The sequence below is a fragment of the Anopheles coustani genome, chromosome 3, assembly GCF_943734705.1.
Source record: "Anopheles coustani chromosome 3, idAnoCousDA_361_x.2, whole genome shotgun sequence".
Classification (NCBI taxonomy): Eukaryota; Metazoa; Arthropoda; class Insecta; order Diptera; family Culicidae; genus Anopheles; species Anopheles coustani.
Genome location: NC_071288.1, coordinates 15,519,331 through 15,532,831, shown reverse-complemented (window position 1 = coordinate 15,532,831; position 13,501 = coordinate 15,519,331). Strand labels below are relative to the sequence as shown.

The following is a 13,501-nucleotide window of genomic DNA, read 5'->3' as shown; positions in this document are numbered from 1 at the left end:
TAATAATGGATCAAAAATCATATCGAGTATTGAGTTGATTTTTTATTTGAATTAAATATTATACTATATTTATTTTCTGGAAAATAATTGGGCAGCAAATGCTTAAACCAATGTTTAACCTCATTCAAGTCCGAACCCTTTCTACCGAAACTAGTTATAACCGATTTCATCGTCCGCTATGTGTTATCAACACGTCGGTGATATGTAATTGCAACCTGAGACCCCCTTCTCGGTGTATCCCTTTCCAAGCACTGGTTGAACATGACAAAATCAGCGACAAAAAATAATCATTCAACAATCAATCCGGGGCCAATCCGCCGGACGGTGGCAGTCGAAGGGCCACGTTATCTAACTGGTTCGATTAGTGGCGTTCGATTGGATAAGATTGCCGTTCGAATTTTGGTTCAACCCCGAAAGTCCGAAACGTCGGTATCGTTTAATGCACGCATTCAGTTGCCCTTGGTCGGTTGGTTCCGTGTGAGCTATTTTTCCTCTCCGGTGGTTCCGGATCAACTGTGAAGTGTTTGTTTGTTGGAATTTGGGAACGGAGGAAGTTTACGGCAGAAACAATGGTCGATAACGCTGACGTTAGCCCGTACCGGTGGGCCGATCCGGTTCCGCTAAAAACGAGCGTCCAGCGTGCCCGGGAACTGTTCGAGCTGGTGCTCAACGTCGTGCTGTTCTTGTTCGAATCCGTGCCCCTCTGGTGGGAGGCACTGGTCGGGTGCTTTGTGGCCCCGCCCGCCAAGAACATTTCCGGCCAGACGGCTCTGGTGACGGGCGGTGCGAACGGACTCGGGCAAGCGATTGCGATCGCACTGGCGAAGGAGGGTTGCAACGTGGCCGTGGCGGATGTGGACGAAGTGAACGGGCGGGAAACGGTGGCCAAACTGCGCCGCTACAATGTGTCCGCCGTGGCATATAAGGTATGGCAGACATCTATTCGCTTGTGCTGTGATCGATGACGGGTTATCGGTAGACTGATTTTCCTGGCTCTCCTGGTGTTGGGCAAAGGTCGCGGGAGATAATTTCTGGAGACGTCACGTCGACAACGTGTTGCTATAGTATTTCGCTGAATCGTAATCGCTGGGTTGTAATTACTTGCCGAACGCAGTTGATGAATAATGTTTTACGTGTTGGACATACGGGACGAAAGGTCAATTTACAAAAGAAATTATTAAACATGGTTTTAAATTGAATTATTTTAAAGGTTGATGTATCGGACTACGAAGCCGTGCGGCAGCTTGGACGGGACATCGAGCGCGACCTCGGCCCGGTAGACATCCTGGTCAATAATGCCGGAATACTTCCCACAAGCTTCTCCCAGGACGGCTTGCCTTCGCACTGCAAACGTACCATGGAAGTGAACGTACTTTCCGGATTCTGGGTAAGTACAAAAATCCCTTGTAGCCAGGGAAGAACCGAGGAAATATTTTCACACAAACTCCTTCTCTCCATCAGACGACACAAGTCTTCATCGACAGCATGGTCCGCCGGAGAAAGGGTCACATCGTGGCGATCAGTTCGCTCGCTGGTTACGTTGCGCCCGGGTGGGCGAAAACGTACGCCACGACCAAGTTTGCCATCCGCGGTTTTATGGATGCCCTCGAGGACGATCTGTACCTGCGCGGACAGTCGGAGCACGTGCGCACTACGACCATCTTCCCGCAGGCCTTTAACACACGCAAACAGGCCATCAGTGTGCTGAAGGCCTCTTCGTAAGTACCTAAAACAGACTAAATAATTTTTACAACATTGATTATCCCTACACCTTCTGGCCTTCCAGCGGACTTACTCGTCTTCCGATCTACGAACCGAGCGCATTAGGAGAGACCGTTGTAAATGCGATCAAAACCAACCAGCGCAAGGTTGTGGTGCCAGAAACAGTGAAACCCTACCTGCTGGCCATCTTCGAGTAAGTTTAGAGACATTCGATGAGTTCTATAAAATCCTCTTTTTTTTATTATGATTGTCCGGTTTCCAGGAACATGCCGATCAAGGTACGACAATTGCTAACGAAAACATTGGCGCAGGGTGAAGTTAAACTTTTAGATTGAATACCCTTGAGACTGACCAAAAGTTTAGCTGCAATATGTATCATTTACCGTTAAGATGATGATAAAACAAATAAACAATGAAGAAACTTGATTCGCGTGCCTGTAGTTGATTCGATTGACGATCGGATGGTCCTACGCGACTAGTTTTCGGATAGGAAACTCAACAAACTACCATCGGGGAGGACAGCTTTCCACTTTGTATTACATCTATAGTTTTTATTTTCTCTCGATAATTCCATCCAGTTCAGATTCAGTATATTTGTTAATTAGTTCCTCCGCCGCGCGCGTTTTCGGCTAGTAATAACGTAACGTTCATAGTCTTCCGCTTGTCACCTCCGTAGGCTCCGTTTGCTTAACATCTCTCCGGTCCGTTCTTCTTGGTTTTACAGTACTCTGCGTCGTAATAGTAGGAGCGTCTTTACAGTAAAATCTTCCTAATAACATTCGGCCTCAAATCGCATGCCACCACCACAGGGGGCTACACACAGGAGGGGAGTGCAGCTTTTCTTTTCCACTTTTTCACATACCCTTATTCCAACGATACACACACACACACACACAGACACACAAAACAAGATCAGGCCCAGCCTGTGGGGGCAATCGTTTCCTACACTCAGATCCACTGCCTTCAATTCATATACTGTTGTAATTATTATTTGGTTGGCGAATAATTTCTTATTCATTTATGAGAAGTTTACCCCCGTCGCGTGTTTGTGTGTGTGGCTTCCAACTGCTGATCATTCCAATGAAGGTTTTAAGCTTCTAAACACCATTGGGGTTGGTTTCCTTCCACAGCACGATCGTTAGTCTAAATATCTGCTCGCTAGTGCTACCAGCATTCAAGAGAGTCGTTGAGAGACTTTTCCTTCGTAAAGAACCAGTGGCTCGTAGCCAACACACTTAAGTTGCTAAGCAACAGCAAGGACATCCCCGGGGGGGTGGGATGCACCGCTGTTGACTCCAAGAGTTACATAAACACACACACTTATACAAACGTTTATGCTCTATGCCTTCACAATAATGACACGAATTTTCCTAAAGGGTCGAACACAGTGGCCGACACAGGCGTTGATCAGGGGGTGTGCACACGTGAGAGAAGTGATAGTCTGCTAATGCCTACGAATGATATCCTTTTGTGATACGGTGCTAACTTTCCCGCCCGCCCCACAAGCGATAGTATGGCAGGTTTATAGTGTGCCGATTGAGTTTATTTACAGCAATTACTTCCCTCCACCCAGTTTCTGTCTAGGTTTTGCTAAATAGTTTGTCCTTCCTAAATCTCCACCTCCAACCAGCTCTACACCAAAAGTCTACGGATCATCTGTGTTATCTTTGCTGTTATTGGTCCATTTCGAAAACATTACGCCAGCACGCATGGCCCCACGATGGCGGGTGACGGTTTACGGGGGTTCAGAATGGGGTCCCATCATTTTATTTTCCATCAGATGGCTTTCGTCACCATTGCTCCCTTTCATTGGTTTTATGGGAATAAGATCACTAATGGCACATGACATATCACGCCGTTCGCTCTTTCCTTTCCTACGCGGATATCGTGGCAGTTTGTGCAAACATTTCTATTCTGGGCATCGCATCGGCAGGTCGATGATTTGCTACCGCCAGCCAAATTCACACACACACACACACATGCCTCGTGGAAAACACTCTTTCGTACGCTAATTTGACATTTTTGAGATCCTAGACTACGGTGCACGATGGCTTACGATGTGAGGCTGTGATGCTGCGATACCTTTACAACTGTGCTTTAACGTTTATACTCAACTTTTTCAAACGGTTTGGCCACCGTTCCGTTCCGCATGCCGTATCGTTTCGGGTGGATTGGGCCCACTTTCCACGAACTAAGGATTGATTGTTTCATTGGGTTTGCTGCGAAGCATTGTTTTTTTTTTCCATCCAAGTAGCCGTTTGTTTGTTGAATTGTTTGTTTTTCAGCGAGCCCAAATTGCACCTAGGAGGTCAGTCAGGTGGGATTATTAACGGACTTTCAAGTTTACACAGCCAACTCCGTGAAACTAAGCGCGCACAGTGTTTGTTCGGAATAAAATCGTTACATGAATCTTCAAATTTGAGGAAATCAAAACACTTCTCGGCAATGACTTTTTTTTTTACATAAAACAACGTAAAAAAATAAATACAGACATGGGAAATGATAAATACAAATAAAATAGAGCAGAAAAGTCAAATGACAACGAGCGCGATATACATAGGACATGCCAAATCAATCCTACAAGCTAGAGAGCAATAGAAATAGAAGTTAATATGCATTTGCGTCTGCTTGTTGTTGTGCATTCCTCTATTTGCTTCTCCCGCGCTGGACAAAAGTGTGCCAGAGGTGGGCGGTTTTTGGGAGTCGATGATGGTCATACGGTGGTCATAATATCTATCGAACAACATTTTGCTATTTCTACTGTAACGGACTTTCGTTTGCGGCTAGTGTAGTGTAATGTTTCCAAATATGAGCAGGCAATCGCTATTGTGTGTGTGGTTGTTTTTCTTTTTTCTCTCTATCTTGATTTTATCGTACACATAAATACGTCGCATTTGTAAGCATTGAGTAGACAATTGGTTTTCTTTGTTTTATTATTATTTATAATGTCGCCTGCAACATGATTGTTAGTCATATCTAATAATATCATACATCTAGGTGATACCGTTCGCATTCGCCCAAATTCTCTATGCTTTCCATGCTCTTGTCTTTCGTTTCATTCTTTTCCATATCACCCTCATATATGTTTGTTTCATATACTGTTTACAATTTTCTTTAAATGTTTGATCCTCTTTGTGATTTAATACAACATGTTGTGCACTTTAAACTTTCCAATTTCAACTTTCCGATTGTGTCATAAAATCGATACCACGTTCGTTGTGGGTTACTCCATTTGGGAGAGTAGGAGAGACAGAGAAGTAAAACCAAAACGAAAACAAAGTGCGGATGATGAAGATACGCCAAAGAATACGGAAATGCACTAATTGATTTGTTTGATGCACTTGTTTGTTCTCACAGTGGCACTCGCATACAGTCTTCGGTAAGGATAGAAGAAGCTCGGATTAGTAACGCTAACAAGCATTCGGTCAACCAGGGAAAGGAATTATCTATCGCATTGATTATTACGATTAGTTCTATTTGTCTTGGAGCTTGTCGCACCAGCAGGGGATTGTTGTAGCAAAGCGTTTTTAATCCTGTTTGCACATTTTCTGCGGAATTCTTTGCTAAACGTCCTATGCAACTTTCCTACTACTTAACTTGAATTGATGAACCATCAACTTTACCTTTCTGATTGGCTTCTCATCCGTATAAATTCGGGTTTGCCACTACCACTGCCAACAATGCTTTGTCTCTATAACATTCCGTCCTCGTCTACGATCGGTTTTTAAATTTACAAAGCCTTCAGTTTTGGCTAGACCGCGTTGAGTTGAGTTTCTTTTCATCTACTGCTGCAGTAAGTTTGGGTTTTTGGTTCAGTTTACAGTCTCCAGTTGGTGTAAAATTGTGGTCAGTAGAAAAACGGGAGTTCTCGTCCAAGCGGGACGCGACTGATCGCGGTAGAAAAACTGGGAACGCATGTAATGGTTCGATCGGAAGGTAAGTGTAGTGATATGTTTCATTAGCAGATCTGTTCCTGGGCTGTAGTTTGTTGTAGTGTGAAGCTAGAATATCGAAGGGGTGGGTGGCTGCCCTCTACCTGCCCCATGGCCCGTCCCGCTATCGCTAGGTTATGTACTGCTGTCTATCGTATTCGCTATCCCGTACAATGGGAACCATATTTATCTTTTTAATAGTATCATTTGTCGAATTCTTTTACTAATGTCCTAACGTTTGGCAATATATTTATTGTTTCCGTCCACAACTGTCTCCGCGCATTGTTGCAGAACGATTGATAAACCAGCCATTAGGCTCTCTAAGCACTGTGATCATAGAATTACTACAAACTTAAAGAAATAAACAGTATTTTTATAAATAAAATAAAACAAGGAACTATTGAATATGATAGATTAAAACATAATTTCGAATTTACTACATCGTTCAAACAAAACATTCGTAGATATTTACAGTGATGGTCTAGTAGATAAAAAGCTAAAGCTTGGTTGCGTTACGACTTCAAACCTCGCTTCCACGTGAGCTAAAACATGCCGTGAGGCTAGGGCTAGGGGGGTTGGTCAGGTCCTGTCCGGATCAAATGTTTCCCAAATCACCACCACCAATACGTGAGCCACTCACCTGCCGCGTCTACCTAAAGCCCTATCGCTCCCTTTCTACCAGTGGATTTTGGTTTTCTTTTCCCAAAAACTAGATTAAATCGTTTCGGTTTCCGGGTAAACACTAAACACTTTCCGCCGGTGGAAGAGTGCGTTCGCAGCACTTGCAGATCAGTGAGCTCATCCGCTCGGTGAGACAGATCCAGTAGCTCACCAGCGCGGACGTGTGCTTGGACGAGATGGATTCGGATTCGGCAAATGGTGCCCGCCGGTCCGAGTCGACCGAGGGCCGAGCACCGCGAGTTCCCGATGCGACTACTGCCGGCCCGAGATGTTGGTGGGATTGTGACGGTGAGTCGGCTTGAAGTGAGGTCGAGGTGAGCAGGATGCCTTGTAGTGATGGTTCGTAGGAGGAATTTGTGTGATGTATCTGTTGGTAAAGATGTTGCTGCTGGGGATGTTGCTGTTGTTGTCAAATTCCTTCCCCTCCACCCGGTTTGCTGCCACCACCCACGGACGAGGTGGAAGGATCGTCCATCAGGAGCAACAACGAAGGGTCGGTTCCGTTGCGCATCGGTGCCACGGAGCTCGATTTACGATCAGTCGAAACTAGCGCCAAACTGCCCGCATCATTGTCCTCGTTCAGGGACTTGTTGTTTAGCGAAAAGGTGAGACTCTTGTGGCTTCCGCCACAGCTTGAACCGGCTCCACCACCGGTCGTACTACCGGAGAGACTTCGGCAACAGTTGCGTCCCCCGATCGGTACATCTAAGCTATACGCGCGTCCTCTGGCTGAGCCTCCGACCCCGCCCAAACCGAGCACCTCACTGTGACGATGTTGCATCAGGATGGGTGAGATGGATTTCGGTTGACTCATGACCACCGGCCCACCAGAATAGAACGATTCCCCCCCGACACCGAGGGCTGCTCCCTGATGCTGTTGCTGTTGGATCGTCATACCCGGACCGCCACAGATTGCGACCGGTCCACCGATGTCGACCGTACGCGAACCCTCCAGAAGGTGGCCTTTCGTGATCGTCAACTTTGATCGCTGGTGATCGGCATGTTTCATCGGTATTGTCGCCGCAGTCGTTGTCGTTGCTGTCGTTACCGCTGTCGTATGTGCCGCGCCGGACGCGATCAGATGCAGCTTCTTCGATTCCTTCGAGTCGAAGCTGAAACTAAGCCGACCGGTTAGCTGACGTAGCCGGGACATGAAGGACTTCGATCCGGACGTAGACGAAACACCCGTAGCTCCCGTCGTTGCACCGCCTCCAAATGTTCCTCCTCCTCCTCGATCGTCTACGCTTCCACCATCCGCTACGCCGACACTCCCGGAAATGGTCCCATCGAGTCCACCAGCGCCACCAACGCCACCAGTGGTGCCGCCTCCACTGCCAATACTTTCTTGCCGTACTCGACCTCCCGCTGCTCCCGACGTTACCATATCGTTACCAACACCACCAGCCGCTAGGTTCGGTTGTCGCACGGCGTAGCTGCTGCTGTTCACTAGGTTGCTGTTTTTGTTCTTACTGTTGCTAATATTGTTGTTGTTGTTGTTGTTGTTATTGTTGCTGTTGTTATTGTTCTTGCTTTGGTTGTTGTTGTTGTTGCGCAGTTTGTCGAGCTTTTGCTGTTGATTGAAGCTGAGCATCCGGCTAAAGTGTTTGCCCGCGGAGCTTGTCTGCGCCGGCGTAACTCCAACCGCAGGTCCACCACCTTTGCCGGCCCCCTCGGCACCACCACCGTTATTGTTTTTCAGATTGGCCGCGGCGGTGGCTGCCGTGGTTCCACTGCCGAACAGCTTGCCCAGCCGTTTGCCGGTGCTCGGAGGCACGTTGAGGTTCATGTTTTCGCTGTCCTCGTGTCCCCGTCCGGGGGCCTCGTGCGTGCTGTTCAGGCTGGTGCTCTTGTCCGACGACGAGCACATGGTGTCGTGGTCGAGACTGCGGTGCTGCCGCTGGTGGTGGTAGTACAGCACGCTGTTATCCGAGTGGACCGTCTGTATCGGGACGCCGTCCGACATGCGCCGGTTGTTACTGTACTGGTCTAGGCTAATGGCGCGATTCGAACCAAAATACGTGCGATTATTAGTATGCTGTATGTTGCCGTGGGAGCCACGGGTGCGCGTACCTGTGGTGTAGTATTCACCGATCATCGAGGGGCGCTTCTCGCGGCTACCCTTCCGGGAGTTCGGGTGCGACTGTTTGCGGTGGATGCTTTCCGTGTCAACCTTGAACTTGGCCGTTTTTTCCGCCACCTGGCGTGCGTTTGTTTCATTTTTTCGAGCGTATGAGTGACGTAGTATTGTGTAACCAATTTCGTTAAACGCGATACGATGAGATTGTTTCGTTCGTTGAGTAGCCGAAGATGGTTTCGATGTACGATCGTTGTTGTTAGCGGTATGAACGGTTCGAACGGTGGAAGAAATAAGTAGGCCGCGTCGCACAAGTAACGTAGGCATTTGAAAAGAGAAAGAAATATACGTTAATACAACTGTAATCGTGTTTTCCATCGCGTCGTCGCTACTTCTATTATGCAAACTGATTTTCCACAACTGTAGTGCAAGCATGGTGGTGATGTACAGCCACTACTCCAGGCAAGGAAACGATTTGGCAAGATCGTAGAATATGAAACAAACATCTCCTAGCTATTTTGTGATGATTTTCTGATATGATCAACTACTGTATAAAATCTAAAAATGGAGAAAACTAATCGCGTTTTTGCTGAGGCAAATATTCTCTATGCGAAGGTGAAAGAAAGATTCAATTTCCAGCGCATCCATCATTTTTTTTCTAAAAAGCAGCAGAATGGATGCAAAACAGAACAGAAGAAAACCATAACGAAAGTGTGATGTGATCGTGTGGTGTGGAAAGCAAACGCAAAACACCCACTAGAAAACGGGCACACTTGGTCACCGTGGCGAGTGGCCGTGCGTGGATGCGAGAGGATGCCGCAACGCAACAAGAGTGAGTGTGTGGTTTGGCTTTTTTTGTTTCTTCGAGCAATCAACACCTCACCACGAGACGACCCGGGCGTGGTGGTGCGCATGGACCTCACTTACGTCGACTTCGGTGGCCGTCTCGGAGTCGCCACTTTCGCTGCCCTCCGGAAGGTCGTGTAGTTCCGCTGCAATTAAAATAGGCTCATCAACAGACGTTCGAGAGGCGGACTTTTGCGAGGGAATACTACGTCGGGATTTGACGCTGATGCCGGACTGGGAGCGGGGCAGCTGGGGCGAGCCGCCGCTCTCGGAGGAGGCCGCTTCCGCTTCGGCGATCGACCGGCGGGTCCTGTTGGCGGCATCGTTGAGACGTCTGAAACAAACAGTAAAACAAAATGCTTGAGGGTTCTACTTCCATTTCGCGGGATGAGTTTACGGTTGAATTTACTTGTAATAATCGAGGGCAACTCGCACCGGCGTGATGATAAGATCCGTCAGTTCCGGTAGTAGCTCACCGAGGGCTTCGAAAAGTGGCAACAACACCAGCCCAATGAAGCGCACCTGACTACCCGGCTTGGACACCTTGTCCGGATCCATAAACGGTGTCACCGGTAGACCCTCCGATTTTTCGGCCGCACTCTGGGCGAAGAACTCCAGCAGCAACCGATCGACCCACGGTTCTGCGACGTCCATCGGACGGGCTTCGTTCGAAATATCCGCCACCTTGATCAGCACCATGCAAAGCTGAAAGAAATAAGCACGTGTTAGTGATCGTACGTTCAAGAACTGATCGGTGACAGCTTACACTTGACTTACCAGATTGGTGTGAACCTTGTTGGTGTAGTCAAAGTTAGGGGTAGCCTCCTGGAACTGGGTGAGGATTTCGTTATGACGGGCCATATCGGTGGCCAATATGCACCGGATAATTCCTTCGCGGACGTCCCTGTGTTAAAGAAATCGAACAAACAAGAGAACGATGGAGATCGATCAACACAAATCACATCCATCACGGGGTGAGTGGTCACGATTGTGATGCAAAACGGTGCCTCCCAGCTGCACGTTCTCTCCCGCCCCGCCCCGTCCCGACCCGTCCCGTCGATCGTGCCATCACAGACGCCTGATTGGCGCCATTTAGTCGGCCGGAACGATTGGCGCAGCGATTTGCCACTGCTCGGTTCCTCAGTCTTTCGGTCGAAGGTGCAATTATTTCCCCCACCTCCCGCGAGAGTTAATGAGTATGAGCTCGTGGTGAACTCGTGGTCGCCGTAGTGTCAAAACGATACAGTGGCGTCGCCTCTGGGACCGTACGTTCCAACCATGGGGACGTGCCAGGTACAATCTCACTTTCAATTACTCTCGATTACACCGAGGCACCGATCATCCCGCACGGTAAGACGGGAAACCAGTGGAAGTGATGGAAGGGTTCGATAGATCCGGTTACCAACCGTACGTTGTCGACGCGTAGACGCCATCAATTAATCATCATTAGATGTCGCACCAATTATATCCGTTCGTCTTCAACGCCCCGGCAGCCGCTGCGGAATTGGCGGAAAGACGCGAAACCGGATTCGTACGCATCGGATCGCTTCACCAAAGCAGAGGGGGTGGGGCTGCACTGTGTATATACATCACCAAGCAGGCGGAAGGTTTGGGAAGCTTTCAGAAGCTGCGCAGTACGGGCTGCGTTTGCCCGGAGACAGTTTTCACCGGATTGACCTCGGTGTGCTGAGGCATAATGAGGTTGCAATTAATTTTCCCTTCCAGCGAACTACCATACGCCCTATGGTGTTGTGGAGTTGCGGCTTTTTGAACACAAATATCTTTGAGGCACATATCTGATAGTGACTGAATTTACATAAACTTAGCTGGTGATACAAAGAGCGTCATGATAACGTCACACGACAGACCTCTTGCTTTCAAAACAAATGCTATAATTAGCGAAACCATTTCGAAGTCACAGCGCTGAAAAAAAAACTGTGGTTGTAGATAAAATGAATGCCAATTAGCACTCCGAATTTTACAATCCTCGATCCAATAATCCAATTAATTTTACATTTGACTAATTACTTCAAGGATACGCTTAATAATGATACGACAGTTACGATATCTATCGTAAACCATGCGGTATTTAAAAGAGATAACTAATAGCTCAATCCACTAAATTAAAACCATTGACATTGAATGGTTAGAATGAATTAATCCGATGTACAATCAATGTATGGTTTACTGAACGACAAAACGCAAAGCTACATACATCCAAAGGTAGTTCATCAAACCAATCAAACTGCTTGTTTGCTCCAGTTGGCCAAGTGGAATAATTTAGCAAACAACTGTTCCACATCCAATAGCGCCATAAAGCTATCGTGAGGTGATACTCTCCAATCCGTTGCTTCTCTGCTGTACCCCGTGATTTTCCTCATCCTAAATCAAATCCCACCACCACCACCACCCCACCACAGTTGATCCCCAAAACTTACTTGAACATCTCCTTGCTCATGTTGCGAAATATGTTGCATTCCGGGTGCTCCAGCAATCGGAACGCGATCGAGCAGTGATGGTTTTCCAGCGGTGAAATGTCATTGTACCTACAACGATGGAGGGGAGAAGTAGAAAAAAGCATGTTAGATCAAGGGAAAGGAAGAGTGTTTGGAGTGCACCGGCAGCAGTCGGGTGTGGCATATAACTAGCAGACGATACGATTGGCACAGCAGAGGATTGTTTTCCTCCTGACCGGAATCACCGTTGGTCCCAGATTTGGGTTGAGGGAACTGACGAAGTGGTTGGGTCATTGAAAAATGGCAACGATAAATGTGATCTCCACAGCGTGGAAGGGGATATATTGCACATGGTGTTGTGTTGTCGTGTTCAGTACGCAAAAACCGAACCAATCCGAGTTTTTCACTGTGAGCAACGTTAGAAGGGTTTTCGGTAAAGGATTCAAATGTGGAGTAAGGACGTGCATCGTGCAACCGGAGCTGCCTTGATCAAACCGAATGACCCATTCCCGGAACGGGCCAAATGCAAAATGGAAACTCGAAACGTAACAGCCTGGAAAGGGCAACAATTTTGCTGGATAGAGGATTGGATACATCGGACTCCCAGGAACGTTGGGTACGAGGGATCCCACTAGCCCAGGGTGGCCTGCGGCGTCGGATGGAAATGAAATGAATCCTTCCAATTGGACAAACAAATGGTTCAATCAATTTGTGCAGTCAACAACGAGTGTTTGTATGTGCGCGTTTTTTTTTTGCGCTACCACTAGTCGTGTTTTTTCGTATTGATATTTAACGATCGATGCGGAAGGGCCGGGAGATTGTTGCCGGGATGGTTAACCGAGGTGCACCGATGCGTTCACCTCAACCTCATTGCCCGATTGACCGTAGGTAGTTAAATTTAACGGTCCACGTTATCGTTGTGCATTTGACTTGTTGTTGTGCCATCCCTGAGTTTGTCCCCGCGTTGGGGAACTATTCAGCTTTCGATTTATCTTTGAAATGCGGCCATCAACTGGAAGGATCAATTATTTTCGGTAGCTTCTCGCTCATAACTTCATAGAAGCGCATCAATTTTTAAACGAATTGACGTAAAAAGTATCTCAGTAGAAGAATTATCAGATTATATCTTTACAAAATTGGAAAAAACATGCCAACAAATTTGTAGTACAAAGAATCGGAATTTAATGAATGTGGTTCTTTGAAGTTATTCTGTAGGAATACCTTCATTATCTGTAGGAATTTTGATAAAAAAAAAGAAACATTTAGATTACACTATTGATTAAAAAATATCGTTGAATGGAAAACAACCCAATCTACGAATTCTACAAATTCTCCAGACTTTGTGCTGCCTGCTCAATCACTAGGAAGATTGTATCCACGTTAGACAAATTTATTAAGCTAATGGAAGTCCATTCGGGAGGTTCCCTCTGTGACTTCTAACTTCAAACAGATTTCGGGATAAATTCCCTCACCGTGGACCATCACAGCTCCTCCTTTCGAATTTAGGATTTATGTTTAATTTCCTTAGTAATGACCGTAATTTAGCGCCCGACCATCGCTGGGCTGTAGGAAAATTTAATGGTACGCACGGCAACCACGAAAACTTTTAACTCGAGCTTTTGTGTACTACACGAACTGAGACCGGGAGCGTTTGTTGGACGTTTGGTATACCGAAAAAGTTAGGAAAATTTTTCATCGGCCTCTGGGTTTATTTTACAACATGAGAACTTGCGACGCAAGTCGTGGGCGTGTTCGGATCTAAAGTTTGCTAATAACTTTGGAGTTTCTTT

The 13,501-nt window shown here is 47.0% G+C and overlaps 2 protein-coding genes across 2 annotated transcripts in view; one reads left to right on the top strand and one right to left on the bottom strand.

The window, feature by feature from the left end:
• Positions 1 to 569: 569 nt before the first annotated feature.
• Positions 570 to 2,057, top strand: LOC131271831 (estradiol 17-beta-dehydrogenase 11-like). The gene is made up of 5 exons (XM_058273389.1): positions 570 to 926; positions 1,211 to 1,387; positions 1,462 to 1,718; positions 1,787 to 1,915; positions 1,985 to 2,057. The coding sequence occupies exons 1-5, from the start codon at positions 570 to 572 to the stop codon at positions 2,055 to 2,057; spliced, it is 993 nt and encodes a 330-aa protein (XP_058129372.1).
• A 2,091-nt stretch (positions 2,058 to 4,148) lies between these two features.
• Positions 4,149 to 13,501, bottom strand: part of LOC131268126 (high affinity cGMP-specific 3',5'-cyclic phosphodiesterase 9A) — a 39,397-nt gene continuing 30,044 nt past the window's right edge. Inside the window, exons 5-9 of the mRNA XM_058270800.1 lie at positions 11,694 to 11,801; positions 10,033 to 10,159; positions 9,665 to 9,960; positions 9,337 to 9,589; positions 4,149 to 8,532 (exon numbers count right to left, since the gene is read on the bottom strand). Of these exons, the coding sequence (XP_058126783.1) occupies positions 6,745 to 8,532; positions 9,337 to 9,589; positions 9,665 to 9,960; positions 10,033 to 10,159; positions 11,694 to 11,801 (2,572 nt within the window). The 3' untranslated portion in view covers positions 4,149 to 6,744. The remainder of the gene's footprint in view (positions 8,533 to 9,336; positions 9,590 to 9,664; positions 9,961 to 10,032; positions 10,160 to 11,693; positions 11,802 to 13,501) is intronic.

Coding starts and splice junctions, on each gene's coding strand:
- LOC131271831 (XM_058273389.1), top strand. CDS start 570: ATGGTCGATAACGCTGACGTTAGCCCGTACCGGTGGGCCGATCCGGTT. Junction 1,388..1,461: donor ACGTACTTTCCGGATTCTGG/GTAAGTACAAAA, acceptor TCTCTCCATCAG/ACGACACAAGTCTTCATCGA. Junction 1,916..1,984: donor TACCTGCTGGCCATCTTCGA/GTAAGTTTAGAG, acceptor TCCGGTTTCCAG/GAACATGCCGATCAAGGTAC.